This window comes from Parambassis ranga, chromosome 5, assembly GCF_900634625.1.
Source record: "Parambassis ranga chromosome 5, fParRan2.1, whole genome shotgun sequence".
Taxonomy (NCBI): Eukaryota; Metazoa; Chordata; class Actinopteri; family Ambassidae; genus Parambassis; species Parambassis ranga.
In genome coordinates, this window is record NC_041026.1 from 18,240,271 (window position 1) to 18,257,302 (window position 17,032).

At 38.9% G+C, this 17,032-nt stretch overlaps 1 protein-coding gene across 1 annotated transcript; it reads right to left on the reverse strand.

The window, feature by feature from the left end:
* Positions 1-214: 214 nt before the first annotated feature.
* cfap20dc (CFAP20 domain containing) lies at positions 215-2,709 on the reverse strand. The gene is made up of 7 exons (XM_028406766.1): positions 2,630-2,709; positions 2,439-2,528; positions 2,045-2,138; positions 1,881-1,953; positions 1,066-1,180; positions 761-908; positions 215-369 (listed from the first exon to the last, which is right to left on the reverse strand). The coding sequence occupies exons 1-7, from the start codon at positions 2,648-2,650 to the stop codon at positions 215-217; spliced, it is 696 nt and encodes a 231-aa protein (XP_028262567.1). The 5' UTR covers positions 2,651-2,709.
* Positions 2,710-17,032: the final 14,323 nt, after the last annotated feature.

The following is a 17,032-nucleotide window of genomic DNA, read 5'->3' on the forward strand; positions in this document are numbered from 1 at the left end:
CAGAGAAACTAGAATGCCATACTTCCCATGCGCTTGATTATGCATAAACTTTATGCTAGGAATATAAAAAGTATTCCACAACATTTAACAAAGAGTACTGTGTATCATGGACCAGAGTCCTAAAACCAATACAGACATTTCACTTTTTGTTCTATCACGCAGCTTTTCTCACATGTGAGGTTCTTTTGACAAATTCACATTTCTGTGTTTTGTCTTACCTACCACAGTCAGAGCTGACAGGCCCCATCTTCACCTTTGTCTTCCGCAAACTCTCTATGTTCAACACCTGCGTCACTTGGTTCACCTCAGGCGGGTACTGACAACCGCGTGGGATCAAGTCCATGAGACCAGCTCCACTAACGAACATTTCTAGATTAAAAAAAAAAAAAGAACAACAAGTTACACAAACTTTAAAACTTTACTGCTGGGTAGTATAGTACAGTAGGTGTGTGCTGGGCTTCCAGTAATGTGCAGCTGTTATCACTGCTGAAATATATCAGCCTTGAACGAAATCTATCACTGAGTTCACAGCCAACATAACACAAAACAGCTATCTCTATCTTCCCACACACATAGGCACACACACACAACTTCACAGAAAACTCACAAGAAGAAAAAAACTACTTCAAGAGAAGACCACACACTAGCTTCAATGGGAAGAGCTTTGCTATTGTAACTCTTTAATAACCACCTTTGGAACAGGCTTTATGTGTAAGCTGCTGAAACTCAACCATTTGCAACCAAGGACCAATTGCCTTACCATCATCCAACATTCCAGGGGGCTCTGTCTTCATTGTGAAAATTCTCCGGACTTTGCAGGTAGCGAACAAAGTGATGCCATCCAGTGTCATAAATCCTTTGAACAGTTCACTGGTCAAAGATGCAAGGTCGATGCACAAAGTACACCACTGAGACAACAGACACAATATGAATATTTTAGTTGAAAGGATTCTGTAGTTGAAGGAATAGAGACCAACGGCAATTATGAAATGTTAAAAACAAGTCACATACAGGGCAACTAAAAAAAAATAAAAAAAACATGCCGAGGATGAATGAGATACTCACAGTATTGCGTTTCAGTCCTACAAAAGGTAACTTAGCATGCAGAAGTGTGGCAGACAGCTCCTTGTGCACTGTTGACAAGTGAAGTCTTCTTTTTTGGTGCTCCAAATCTGTTATCCTGTGAATAAAGAGAGAACACACTATAACAAGACAAAAAGATGCCCATAAAATTCTTTACAGAGGAATCCACGAGCTGTAAAGACAACTCTTAAAGCAGTTTTTTCCCTGACTCTAGTTCTGTGAAATCAGTTGTCGTGACACACTCTTAACAACGGCAACAATAATTCCAGTTTCCTAAAATAATGCAGGGTAAATATGCAGATACATTGATACAACATAGTGAGAACTAACTCAAGCACCTGCTCTACCCTGACATGAATTCACACTTAAAAAGCACAGAGTCCATAGAGACGGTGCATCGCCTGACTCTGTTTTTATGGACAGCATTAGTAAACCCCAGAGCGACCTCCTTCCTTCAGTAACTAAATGCAGGAGCATCAGCATACACACCTTGGACTGCAATATACAACAATCAAAGCAACAACAGTGAAATGTTGAGAAAAAAAGCACCTGACATTTACATATTAAACAGTGTTGTATAAACTTGGCTTTATTTTTAATTATTTTTAAGTAGCTAATACGAGCTAGTGTTTTTATTTCCACAGAGAATTTACAGATATTAAACAATTATTTTACTGCCCAGTCTTCATTTTTACTGCTGCAAGTAAGTATTCTGGAGATATATAAAAAATGTTAAAACTTGACAGCGAAAAAATAAACAACAAATTAAAGTAAACAACCTTGACTCCTGTACTTACACAAGCTCTGTGGAAAAATGACTGGACTGAGGAATATTCACTTGAAGGACCAGGAATCTCTGGAGAAGCCCAACTACAAAAACAACATGAGGGAATTAATATTAATGTGTGTGTGTAAATAAGCCACACAAAATTACAGTTACAAAGAAGAGGTAGTAACTTACGAGACATTTTCCCATTCTCCGGTAGTTGCATCTTCACTGTTTGGCTGCTTCCATCCAAACAGTAAACAAATCCTTTGACTTCTTTGTTAAACTCCTAAGGGAGAAAAATATCAAATCAGAAGAGGCCTTGATGGTCGAGTCCAATAATTTGTACACGTTCTGTAACTGCTTTTGAAGTTGGCAGAAAAAGAAATAAAATAAAGTATTTGCGTGGGCATTTGGATGAGGTTAAAGCAAAAGAAATCTACATCAACAGCTCAAGTTTAAAGCTTCCATAGTGTTATTAGTTAATATAAACTGCGCTGAGTTGCACTGCAGGTGCAGGTTTGCAGCTGCTAGCTTAACTTAACCCAAGGTTATTATGTTTGTGTATGATCAATGCTATATGACTGACCTTATATATGGCGGACTGTCCTCCACAAAGTTTCCATTTGGCTACAAGGTCTTTAGCCTGTAAACTGAAGACCTCAACCACAGCTCCACCCTGTAAGAAAACATCTCTACACTTTAGCGCTTATGTTAACAGACAGTGAACCTTACATTTACGACAGTGTGCTGAAATTAGTAGTTTGTAAACGAACCTACCTGATATTTGTTCTTGAACATGTTGTATAAATATCACATTGACGTTCGCAAAAATATCATATCTGTGCTATGTGTTATCTGTTCCCCTAAAAAACGGTGTATTTTATCGTTAAAAAAATAAAACAGCAAGCAACGGGACGCGTAAACTACACCTGAACAGTTCAGAGCACGGGACGTGCTTCCATGGTTACCAAAAGCTGCTGGAGCACCCGGAAGAAAGCTGGCGTCACGTTCCGAAGGACGTGATTGGTGGAATGTGAGGAAGTGAAGTTTGTTTTTCCGCGTTTCACTTAGGTTAGCCTAATGCCTAATGTTAACTAAAATGCTAACATGACAGCTGTAACCCCATCCAGGTGTGTCACGAGATATGTCTCAATATACTTGAGCCCACGTTAATCCTAACTAAGTCATTTAGCCTTAGAAGCTAATGGTTCCGGAACGATAATGTTTAGTATACTTAATAAGGTATATGGACTATTGTCCATATATAAATATAAAGGGACTGAGCCAGCAGAAACACAAGGTAAGTGTGCACAGTTAACACAATTTTTCAACCCACAACTCTTACTGCCGGTTTATTTCACGTTCTCTTTTACCTTTAGTGAATACTTTGAGCTCACACGTCTGAAATTCAATTAAAGTATCCCAGTTCTGAAACTACATTCATCATAAGGCTGTGAGACGTTCTAGCAAGTGGTCATTATAAATCAGACATCTTACATAGCAGTTTGAAAGAAGTCTTTTTTGAAAAACTCACCTGAATACCTGAATATTATGAGGTGTCCTTCTACCCTGCTGCTTCTCAAAACCACTGAGTTGCTGTTGCTGAGACTCTGGTCATTTTATTTGATTGAAGTACTTCTTCTTTTTGTATATAACTTTCCAAAGTTTATTTCTCAGTGTCATTCAATTCTATGTAGCCCGTGAGAAAATGAAGATCAGTAGCCTAACTGGAAGTTGCAGGATGTGGAAAGTTTTAATTATACCAAGGAGAGTATAAATAAACGTCATACCTAAATAGGTTGCTAAACAGTAACAGTTAAAAATAGAGCTGTATTAAAGTATCTTCTCTTGAAATGCTAAAATCCATTATTGTGTCATTGTCATTGCTTTGTTTACCCTGGCAGCAGGGCTATTAAGAGATCAAAAAGACATCTTTTTAATTAGCTACTGTGGGAGGATAGATCTGGAAGTGCAACTGTATGTCTTACAGCTTATTAACATTTTTGCATGTATCTGACTTCAAACACTGGGTGGTCTCAGTTATTTATGGGTATAGAACAAAAGAGGCCACAAAAAAGTCCAGTCACACCTATGACTGCAGCGAGTTTTCATGTTTCATTTTTATTCTGTAGCATTTCAGTGTGTCACAAAACATTCCAGTAAAGTATGTACACAGTTGATAATATTTCAAAATTTAGTGCGATAAGTCTTCCTGTCTCAGTACATTGTAATGTGATTGTTTAGAATTTTATTTTATTTTCTTGTTATTTTGCCTTACCTTATTTTATATTCTAAACTGTTGTTATTTCTGATCATGCGTGGAGCACCCACTGGGTATAATAATGTATTTGTGATTCTGATAATTGCTGTGAAGATAATTCCTCATGTGCTACCACTTTTGGAAAGATTTGAAGATTCTAGATTTCTCATTTTAACATGCTCACAGGCATGTCAAAATGAGATAAGCTTATGGTTGCTGATCATTGCTTTAAAACATGGCTGAAAATATACAGAAGAAAAAAAAATATTATAGCATTATAAAACAGAGAAGAGCTGTACATCTATCCATCCATTTCCTTCACTTGCTTTGTCCTGCACAGGGTCACTGTAAGGCCTTGGAGCATTTCCTGGCTTTTATTGGGCAAGCGGTAGCGTAGACCCTATACAGGCCACCACTCTATCACAGGCCTAACACAGAGAAACACACAGCCATTCATGTACCTACAACCAATTTAGACTCTCCAATTAACCTAACATAAACACACACAGGTCCTGGAATGTGGAAGGAAGCTGGATTTCCTGAAGAAAACCCACATGAGCATGGGGACATTCCATAAAACTCCATAAGGAAAGGCCCAAACCTGCCAGCAGGTTTAAAACACAAACCTTCCTGTTGTGAGGCGACAGTGCTAAACACTGCGCCACCATGTAGAAAAAGAGGTAGGAAACACTCGTATAATGCAGTGGGCTCTTTGCCTCCTGAGCTTGTTGCTACTATAAGCAGCTGATAAAAGCTAAACTGTGATGAGACTGCTAGGTAACAAAATGGAGCAGTGTATGTGCTAACAGGCATATTATAAAACTGAAATTGCATATTTTCATGAGCTGATTTTACTCAGGTGTCAGTTTCACTCTGCTGGCTTTGGTTGTTTTTTTTCTAGTTTCTTTTTTTGGAGTAGCACATATGTAGCAGTCTCTATTCATGTGTACCTTAAAGCTATTGTGTAATGTTAACAGTGCTTGTACAGCTTCATCAAACTGCACTGGACCTTCAGCACAATGACTCTAGTTATTAACCCTTATGTTAAAAGGCCACTCTGTGACAACTGATAGTGCATGGCTCTTGGGTGCTCTCCCTCCTTGTATGTCATATCTCCTCTGTATGTTTTCTAGTTTTGCCACTTGAGCTGGCTGATGCGAGGACAAACATTATTTATACTACTCATTTCAAATGATTAAAACTTATCCAAGTATACATCTGTTTTATAGAGTGTTACCCACAAGGCCAAACAAGTGTACAAGCTCATTACACTCTTCACTTAACTTTAAGAAGAGCACTTGGGTGCAGTAACTGCATCAACCATGGACTTGTAATCACTGTAAGGATGGCCTCCTCTGAATAACCACTATATTATGACACTGAAAGCTTAAATTGTGGGTGAGACAGAAATAGCGTCAACAGAGCATGGCACTTTGAAAGGTTCGTAATTGACTTTTTTTCTCTCTCTCTGCAGAAATGGCTTGACACTGATTGGGACAGACAGCATCATTAAAACAAAGCCGGGCATGCAGCGAGCACTGACGAAGCCGGTATGGAGAAATCAGTTAATAAATCAGCTCTTGTTAGCATACTTAATTATGACTAATTATTCACTCATTATTTTGAAAAGAATCTATTCATTTACATCAGTCCAAACACATAAATTAGTGTTGACAATGTTAGTTTTGAAATACAGCAGAGCCATAACATTTCTACTCTGTAGATGCAATGACCTCTCAAAACTCTGATTTTATGGGGAAACTATGAGGGCTGTTTAGAGTTAAATCATTATTATGACCAAGAATTACATTTACACTGTTTCTGAATGCAGAGACTGACCATTACAGACAGACTGGATGACTGAAATGCCTCCACAGTGTATACAGCAGCAGCCTTTTTCCTTAAAGTTATTTGTATTGATCCAGTCTGGCTTTTCTCTTCCATCAACAATGAACTGTAAGCTTCTTTCAACATAAAACATGTAACCAGTTTCCACTAGACAGTGTAGAAATAGTTGCCCAGAAGGCCAAATATATATCAGTAAAGCCACTTACACCTAAAGGTAAAAGCTTCATGTTGTGCGGATGGGACAAATTCTCTACCACTATGACCTTTTGTTTTTAGAAAGCTTTTATTATAACCCAGATAATATTTCCCAGCAGTTATAATTTATTTAGTATTTTTAAGCCCTGTACATTTTAACGTATACCCTTGAACTGAGATTTTGTCCTAGATTAATGCTAATATCTGCTCTGACTTAACCTATTACTGTCCAAGGAGCTATTGTTTTTTTGTTTTGCTTTCAATTGAAATTGTTTACAAATGGTGCCAGATAGATTTCATAGTGAGTAAACAGCTCGCTGGGAGCTCTAGCAGAGGGGCTGAGCCTCTGGTCTAATAAACAACATCACCTTGAAGGCCTTTTTATATATATATATCTGAAGACATATTTAGGTCACTCTGTTCTTTGTTTTATTCTTTGTAGGATTGTACTAGGCTAGTCTACCAGGACTACTAGTGTGTCAGTGTGACCATGTTCATTAAGAAGAAACACTCACTTGTGTAAATTGTACAGCTTTGTTTTGAGAATGACATTTAGACAAATACAACTGTGAATGTAAGCAGGAAATAAAAAGTAATTACAAACCTCTGTTGCCTTTCTAATACAGGCATTTTACACACTTCAATAGTTAATTCAGTCTTAAAAGATCACTTCACTGACCTCATCACTGTATATTTAAATTAATGGTGCTTGGCTTAGATATCTTTTGGCAAAATTGATCTTTTTTGAGGGTTATTCTTTTGTTTCTTTTAAGTTGCCTCACAAAGAATTATAACCTGCCCCTGAATCCAGGTGCAGCTCAGACAGTGCTGTTTTCCCCCCTCTTGTAATTAAAAAAACTCACTGTGTCAGAATTTTATTTTACTTTCTGCCGTTTTATGGTCACTCTGAATTATAAACCTACTGTGATTTAATCAAGTATCACCCTAGAAAAAGAAAAAAATCTGTGGTAGAGACAGAAAAATGAGGACTGTCATTCTCTGAAATCGTCCTGAGGCCCATAAACCAAATTCACAAAGAGAAAACGTTGATTAAGATGTCAAAGTATGACTTTTTCAAAATTGCATTTCACTATGGTTCTAAAAATGCAGGCCACCTCTGTGACAGGTGATAATTCACACACATGGTTGGAGACAGACAGGCTGCTTTCTGTATTTAAGGATTTAAGGTACTGAATGTGGATAATAGTCGTGTCTGTCATAATAGAAGTGTGTGTTTCTCGGGCTGCAATGACGGCAGATAAATGGACACACAGCAGTGCCTCTAAAAAACACTGTGTGTGTTTTGCCCACAACCTGAAACAAGGTTTTGGAGCAGCGAAGACTGATGAATGTGTCTTTGAAATGTAGATGCTGGGCTGGTGATCTTTGAATTGGCCAGCACTGCGAGGCACATGATGAAAATGCATTGCCTTTCTGCTGCCTGTAAAAAGACGGCTCTGTAGGTTACAGTAGCTGCGTTTCTAAAAGGAAATGATGAAAAATGGACTATGCCATATTAAGTTGTCAATACTCAACCATGCACTCTTTTGCTTTTTTTCCACCAAGAACGATGAAAATATAGTTATCATGCATGCACTGTACCCCTAATTCTTATATAAGGGTATGGCCTACAGTCTGTTTGCAGCGTGATCCTCTTTTTCCTGAATATATGAATTCATCATCATCATCATCTCAAGGCAAATGTCTTTATCACATGTTAGAAATGAGCGGAGGAGTGCTCCAAGTGTCAGTACTTCAGATTCTGACTCCTCTTGATGTGAACACAAAACTTTTTTTTTATTTTGCATGAAGTTCATTCATCTGACATTGAAAAGGTCTGACTGCTTTACAAACTGCTCCATTTATTTTTTTACACATCAGGTCATCACAGGTTATTGTCTGTAATAGTAAAAAAAAATACTATTTCTGGGGTTCCAGGATATGAAACTAGAAAAAGAAATATCTATGTAAATCCACTATGTAGTTATTCTGCTATTCTTTTTTACCTTTATAGCAATACATATGAACACTGTTGGCACCTGTCAAAGTTAAGGATCCTCAATGCCTGCCTTTCTAGGACTTCAATCATTGCGTTCCTTTGAGTACTGCTCATTCCTCACAAACGAATCGATGTAAGGGAAACAGAGAATCTGTTATCTTGGACTGAAAATAAGGCATCTGGCCTTGTACTGTTTAGATTTCCAAAAAACAGGATTTACCTGGAGATTTTTCTTTGGCACGAGCAATTACTGTGGAAAAACACGCCTCATGACAGTATACCAAAAGTTGTATGTTGGCAAACCTTATACCTGTCAGCAGGTTCTATTAATGTTTTGGCAAGGCAGATATAGTTGGCAGGCTGTGGAGGTTTAACGGCCTCATTAATTTCCACTATAATTTCCATTAATGTTTGTTTTTCACTGCTGTGGTTAAATCTGATCATTTTAGGCTTCCTCTGTGCAGGATTCAAAATCATATGTGTTAACCACATGCTTTGTCAGATATTGCACATTGCTTGTGATGTGTGTTTGAATGCTTATTGTTGTTTACATTTCTGTCAGGGTGTGAGGATGTGATGATCATAATCATTTGAGCTGCAGGGTGGGCAGCAAAATAAGGGAGGTCTATGACAGCTGTCTGAGGCACATGTGTATCAGTGTGGTGTAATGTTCCAGTGCGTGTTGTCAGTTTTCATAGACACGTAGTGAAAAAAATCCTGATAATCTTGTCACAGGGGCATTCTCAAACTGCATTCAGGCCAGATGTGATTGTTAGTGATACTTTGAATTGAATTTTTCTGCATGGTTACAACAAATGTATCTAGCGAATATACAAATAATCCATCATAAACCTCTCTCCTCGCTGTTCTCTCTGGAGTTTTAATCCCTCTGATTTGTTCCCCTACATAAAATTTCACAAACTGTCCATCTACAAGTCATTACAAATCTAATCACTACTGTGATGCTTTGTGTTACATGATATGCAAGATGACACACGCGTTCATTTAGACAATCCATTTATTCACTGTTAGTTGAAGTTGGTGCTTGTGTAGTGGACATATGTGTTTTTTTATAGTGTCCTGGAGGTTACTGTGCACAAAATGCAGATACCTTCAAGGACTCCTTTCTTTGGAGTAGGATTCCAACTTAAATACACTCAACAAAAATATAAACGCAACACTTTTGTTTTTGCTCCCATGTTTCATGAGATGGACTTGAAGATCTAAACTTCATTCCAGATACACAATATTACCATTCCTCTCAAACATTGTTCACAAATCTGTCTAAATGTGTGATAGTGAGCACTTCTGCTTTGCTGAGATAATCCATCCCACCTCACAGGTGTGCCACATCAAGATGCTGATCTGACATCATGATTAGTGCACAGGTGTACCTTAAACTGCCCACAATAAAAGGCCACCCTGAAATGTGCATTTTGTTTCTGCTTTATTGGCGGTCTGGGGACTCAGAACCAGTCAGTATCTGGTGTGACCACCATTTGCCTCATGCAGTGCAACACATCTTCTTCGCATAGAGTTTATCAGATTGTCTATTGTGGCCTGTGGAATGTTGGTCCACTCCTCTTCAATGGCTGTGCGAAGTTGCTGGATATTAGTGGGAACTGGTGCACGCTGTCGTATACGCCGGTCAAGCACATCCCAAACATGTTCAATGGGTGACATGTCCGGTGAGTATGCTGGCCATGCAAGAACTGGGACATTTTCAGCTTCCAAGAATTGTGTACAGATCCTTGCAACATGGGGCCGTGCATTATCTTGCTGAAACATGAGGTGATGTTCATGGATGTATGGCACAACAATGGGCCTCAGGATCTCATCACGGTATCTCTGTGCATTCAAAATGCCATCAATAAAATGCACCTGTGTTCTTCGTCCATAACAGATGCCTGCCCATACCATGACCCCACCACCACCATGGGCCACTCGATCCACAACATTGACATCAGCAAAGCGCTCACCCACACGACGCCACACACGCTGTCTGCCATCTGCCCTGAACAATGTAAACCGAGATTCATCCGTGAAGAGAACACCTCTCCAACGTGCTAGACGCCATCGAATGTGAGCATTTGCCCACTCAAGTCTGTTACGGCGACGATCTGGAGTCAGGTTAAGACCCCGATGAGGACGACGAGCATGCAGTTGAGCTTCCCTGAGACGGTTTCTGACAGTTTGTGCAGAAATTGTTTAGTTATGCAAACCAATTGTTTCAGCAGCTGTCTGAGTGGCTGGTCTCAGACGATCTCGGAGGTGAACCTGCTGGATGTGGAGGTCCTGGGCTGGTGTGGTTACTCGTGGTCTGCGGTTGTGAGGCCGGTTGGATGTACTGCCATATTCTCTGAAACGCCTTTGGAGACGGCTTATGGTGGAGAAATGAACATTCGATGCACGAGCAACAGATCTGGTTGACATTCCTGCTGTCAGCATGCCAATTGCATGCTCCCTCAATGCTTGTGGCATCTGTGGCATTTTGCTGTGAGACAAAACTGCACATTTCAGGGTGGCCTTTTATTGTGGGCAGTTTGAGGTACACCTGTGCACTAATCATGATGTCAGATCAGCATCTTGATGTGGCACACCTGTGAGGTGGGATGGATTATCTCAGCAAAGCAGAAGTGCTCACTATCACACATTTAGACAGATTTGTGAACAATGTTTGAGAGGAATGGTAATATTGTGTATCTGGAATGAAGTTTAGATCTTCAAGTCCATCTCATGAAACATGGGAGCAAAAACAAAAGTGTTGCGTTTATATTTTTGTTGAGTGTACATGTCATGTTAACTTCACAGGAACCACTTGGAATCCTTAACACTTATCACAAAATGCAACATCATGTACTGACGTCTATGCTTAGGAAGGATTTTTAAGAAGGAAAATGAGAAGCTGTTCATTTTACTGGTGTTGTAGATATTTTATTAATTGTACAAGCGAGGCACCAGTCTATCTGAAAGTGCAATTGTAAAGAGGCTTTGTGTTCATTTAATGAGAGTACGCTGCTGCTGCTGGACAGTCAAGACAAGTGAGCAGCGGTAGGGGAAAGACCAATTTCAGTTCTTTTCATGTTGTTGGACAGCAGTGAATGGATTCAAGGTTCATCCAACCATTCTTTGTAAAAAAATACAGTTTTATAGTTGCATGTGCGTGTTGGGTGTGTGCGTGAGAGCTGGAGAGAGAAAAAGACAGACAGACAGAATTGGCTATTTTCTGTGGTAGTTGGCATAGCTTGACTGAGAGCTCAGCAGTGGTTTTTGTTTAACCCTGATATGGCTCAGTGGTGCCGACAGATGCACATTACTGGCTACCCAGCGTGTGGTATCTTCTTGGATGTGGTCCCAGCAGCAGCGGAGCAGTTACACATAATAACAGTGGTCTGTTATGTGCAGCTCTAAAATTGCCAAAGACTCTGCAGATTCTGGTGTTAAATTTCACCCAACGAAAATATCCAAATGTGTGTTTTAAGCCAATTTATTTCAAAATCTTTGCTTGTGCGACTCAGTGGTTTGGGGATCTGCAGCTGTGGTCACCTTCAAAGACTGAAGCTCTGTCAACATTATACTGGATTATATTCTGAGCTGTCATTCATGAATACTGTCTATTTTAGGAAAATAACCCTTAAGAAAGGCAACGTCAATCAGCTGCAGTTCATTCCAAGTTTTGTTGTCATTTTATGGAGCTAGACTGACAGTGAGCAAGTCTACATTTTATCACGCCTTACCAATGTAGGCAAGTGCACAAAATATTACAAGCCATAAAACATTCACGAGCAGTTATGACTAATGGCTATATGGAAAGGACACAGGGAACCTATATTATAAAGTGAGGAAATGGTTGCTTCTTTTACTCACCTTTGTTTTAATGAAGTCATTAAATTTTCTCACACTTTAAATGCAAATGACAATTTAATCAAAACATGGCACATGCTTTATTCTAATTATTGCCACATACAAAAAAAAGTGTTTAACTTGGCTCTTGCTATTCTCTAATCCCTATTGGTCACTTTAATTTAATTTGCTACTGAGTATGGGGTGTTTGCTGAAGCAAGCTATATCTTCAACACATGCCTGCACATAGTAATGCACCGTCCACTGGGGGAAATTATTCATGAAATATGCTTGCATTGCCACAAACTAAAATTGTCTAATGCAATATAGTTATCCCTTAGTGGTATATAATAGTGCAAGTTGAAAATAATATTTAATAAACAACTCAGCGAGCCAGTTTGGCCTCAATGAGGTATAAGCAGAAGCTGCACATACTAGCACTACACACTTATTTTTATCTGACAAATACCCATTTGCACAGAATTAGTTTTACCTGAGGACGTCTGGTAATTTGTAATAATTGCAGAGCTTGTCTGTGATAATCCTTAATCCTGTGTGAATCTGTCATGCCTGGAGTTTGTGAAGTAAAAAATCCCTCTACACATTACCTACCATACTTCACCAAACACAAAGGTCCAGTGACAATACTAGTCCCATGCAAATCACCATCTCTCTGATTTGGGGTCTGTTTTCTTTATTTCTGGAGGGATTTTGTTGGTCTGCGTTGGCAATAAAAAAAAAGGTGTGGACACAAAAGTCACACACTTTAATACAAGGAGCAGGCTGGAGAGCTAAATCTCAAAAGATGATGAGATGGATGACGTGCATAGCAGCATGCAGTAAGGAACATTTTGCTGTCTGTATTTATTATGTAGCAGCCTATTAATAGTTGGGTTGGGCTAGTGGCCATACAGTTTCTAAAATAACCATGGTGATTGTTGTTCAGGAAGGGGGGTGTTACATAAGTTTTGAAATCACATCAGAGGGTAATGTCAGTAAATTCAAGTAAAATACGCACTTTGCTTATCTAGTGTGAGTGTACGGCATGAAACACAGAAGTGGAGGAGTACTTTTTTAATTACCAGGAGTAGTGTGAATAGTTCATAAACTGTGTAATTAAGTTGACTGCTACAAGCTCTTCTAGCTCCTGATAACAGGCCTAAAGGACTGTGCAGCCACAATGGAGACATGGCCTTAAAAAGAGAAAAAGAGTAAAATAGCATTTTGTATTTTTTTTTCAAACATTTGAGCCTGAACCTTTATTCTTTTCCTAGAAAATACAATCTGTAATTGCTAAATTGAAAGTGGCTTGATTTCACTGTCTTTAACAAAAGGTGTGAACAGTGGCTGATTGTTTTTTGGCAGACATGAATAGCTTTCAGTGTGTGACTAACAAAAGTCTAATCAACAGACAAGGGTGCAGCTTACAGACCTCTGTGGAATCCAGAGCAGGAGAAAGCAGGTCTTTTCTTTAATAATAGGTGAAATATTATATACATATTTAAGCCAGGGTTTAGAACAAGAAAGTAAACAAGGAATATCTAGTACTGCACGCAGTGCACAGTGCAGTGTTGGCATGTTGTAGAGCTCAGGTGTTTCAATAAATGTGTAACAATAAAGGGCATGTAAGCATCACTAAATTAACACATTCTCCTTCCTGCCACAAGTGCCCACAGTGAACTACATACCTTTTTCTACTGAGTTGTTGTACAGAATCGATTCAGTGCGTTAACGCTCAGCAGGCCTCATTTCTCAGGTATATTAAGACTCTGCAGTGTTCAGCACAAAGAAAGTTCTCATTATGTTGCATCCCGGGTTGGATGTTGCTTCATTGTGTTTTCAGTTTGGGTTTTAGCTCACTCAAATTGCCCTCTGCTGTATTTACTGCTGGTTACTATGGCAACACAGTAACCAGACATTAGAGGTGTCTTGAGGTTGTTTGATTTGTATTACTAATGTAGCCTTCATTTGTTTTGTGTCATATAGAGACACATCACATGTGTACTAATCCAGAGTCAGAGATTTAGAAACAAATTGTGATTCTCATGAAGACACAGAAAACCTGACATTTACTATTGGGGTTATTCTCAGAAGGCTTAGCCTCACAGTGGGGTTGGTACAAACACTTTCTTAACTGAACGAAACCAAGGCAACAGGATCTCAGGTGAAAAGAGAAACCTGGGAATTATTGCCATCTGCCTCCAGTCTTTGTGTGAAGCCACAGAAAACACACCTCACACAAGTATGAACTAAACACTTATATGAAACTCATATCGATATTATTTTTAACTCTACTGTAGACATGAAACAACATCCTTTAAAGTCTCCCACACATCCTCACGAAAAAGAAAACAGCACACTGTACAGCCAACATTCACCTTTCCCACAAATGTCATTATTATGTTGTGTGGCTGAAGTGATCTGGTCATGGGGCTGATGTACAGGTGTATAGAGGCTGCCCTCGGTCTGCAGAAGCTGGTGGATGGTCAATGTATCTTTGCTCCTGACTTTCAAGCAGGAGGCTTAGGTTCCTGTCCACCATTTCTTTCCTTTATTTAAGTAGTCCATGACCTCACAGTTATAGCTCGATGTGAGGGTTAGCTGTTAAAGACAGGTGTAACATTTTGTTACAAAGCAAATCTTCCCCTTTTTACTGCCATTTTTGCTACCATAGTGAGGAGTTTATTACACATTACATGAAGCATCTGTAGGTGTACATACATAGCAGTTACCATGCCAGTAGATGATGTTTAAACATTCACTTTGACTTCAAAAACAGGCTTCATCACAGTACTCTGTTTGGTCTGAGCCACTCCTGTTCTCTATAAGTATTCAATTTGTGTGACTGTGTGATCTTTTCTGCAAGAACAATTAGCTACCCCTAACTCTAAAATCTGTACAGGTATAGAAAATAGGTTTTTGGAGCTAACAACTGTCTTCTCTATAAACATATAATTCGTTTAAATCCTCACATCTCACATAATATACATTACCCCATAAATTATCAGATCGGAAGCCTTTATTGTCATTGTACAAGGAATAACAAACAATAAAACGATAAACGAAATTGAAGCAGCCATAGAGTGATGTTACTCTAAATCTAAATCCAAGTATGTACAAATAGTCAAGATAAAAATAAAATCAAATAAAAAGGTGCAGGTAGAAAAAACAGAGCGTTAATATAAATATTGTGTATGGAATGGAACTGACAATAGAAAGCTTTATAGTAGAAAATCATCATAGATGACCTATGTTACAACATACTGAGTAACACATTGGTTAAACTAATCACTGAAACAGCTTCCTAAGTGTTGAGATATTTCTGTGAAACACTTGTGAGTAATCTCCTGTCAGCCAGTATATGGGACCTTTGGCCATAGACAGCAGCCCCTCTTTCATCATTAACCTTTACCTCACTTTCCAATTACTGTATAATAGAGCAAGGTAATCTTCTGCACTGCTTAGAGAAGACCTTATGCACTGCATTTAGTTCATCGGTTTCTACAGCCTTCTTAAGATAAAAAAGTAATTCCTAATACACACAAAGATAAGACCCCATGGCGACTCTTTCATTTTCTGCTGTAAGGCAGTTTGAACCTGAGACAGAATCTTTACCTTACTATCTTTGAGCCTATGAGAGACTGCACATTGTCAATATCCTTGTTTTTTTAAAGAAACATACTTTTGTGTTTTACCTTTGTGAGGAAAAACTGGGATTTCCATGGTTTACTGCTGCGTTTTTCTTGGTGCTAAATAAAATAATTCAATAACTGGTGTCCTGAATAGATATGAGCTATAATAAAAATGACTGATTCACTGTTGCTTAGTATTAGTAAGGAAGTGAGGGGGAGACTTCATCGTGGAGCTCTAAGGGTTTAAGACTGTGGAGCTGACAATTCTCCCGGCCCTGCAGCCATAACGGTATTCTCAGATCTACCTCAAAGTGACTCATCAGGCCGCAGGCCATCCAACGCTCCTCTTCCCAAAGCAGGTCTGCCTCTGTTAACGTTTCTTTTGGGAATGGAGATTTCTCCTGAGCCCCAGAGCATCACACTTATTTTACTTCAAGGATGTTTTCTGTAAGGCAGGGGAAGGTCATAGACATACACAACATACCGTGTGCTCATACACCATTTTAAGTGATCCCATGGGCTATTCTAGAGTTGTCCAATACCCAGGAACACAGTGTAGTCAGGTGTTGGCTGAAAGTCTGAGGCAGGAACTTAAAATATTACATTCTTATGAGAATAACCAAACGAGAGAACACTTACCGAGGCAGTGTGGGTTACTCTGCTCCATGGTAGTGTGAACATGTGCACTGCACAAATTCAATTTCCTCTTTTGTTCAAGTTTCTCTTTTAGTTCAGGTGTGCTGAATAAAAAAGTAACAAAAGAAATTAAATGTCAGCTTAGCAGTCATAAATCACACCAATGAGGTTAACTACGAGGTTGAGAAAAGGGGATGGGAAAGTTAATTACTGGCTTGGCATCTTCTTTTTCAAGGAGAGAAGGATCCAAGGTATCCAACCTGTCCTCCATAGCACATTTCATTTGTGACTTAACACAGCAGCTTTTTTTTCAGATATTAAGAATTGTCAATAAAGTATTTTAAGTGCTTGTTAAAGGATAATGTGCAAGAAGGGGTTAGTACTGTACACTATATAAACACATATCCTGTTATCCTTGGCAACAGCCTTCTTTAGAAATAACACATAATTGAGGCTTTAACCCGTTCACACATCTGTGTAGTCATTTTCATCTGAAAACAGATTCAGTCACATTTAAAACCTGATTAAAATTTGGGCAGTCAAAGGTTCAGGTCATTGTGACCTTATGTACAATTCATTTTTAATGAAACCCATCAATATATCAGAAATCTTTCAAGGGAATTTCCCAGGTCAGCTGAGCTAAGGTCTAAGGTCACTGTGGGAATACCCGAAGATTTTATATGCTAATTATGAAAAAAAAATCCCATGCAAGTCTAATGGGATAAAAAGGGATTATGTGATGGAAAAGGGTCAAATGTCACCTAGTA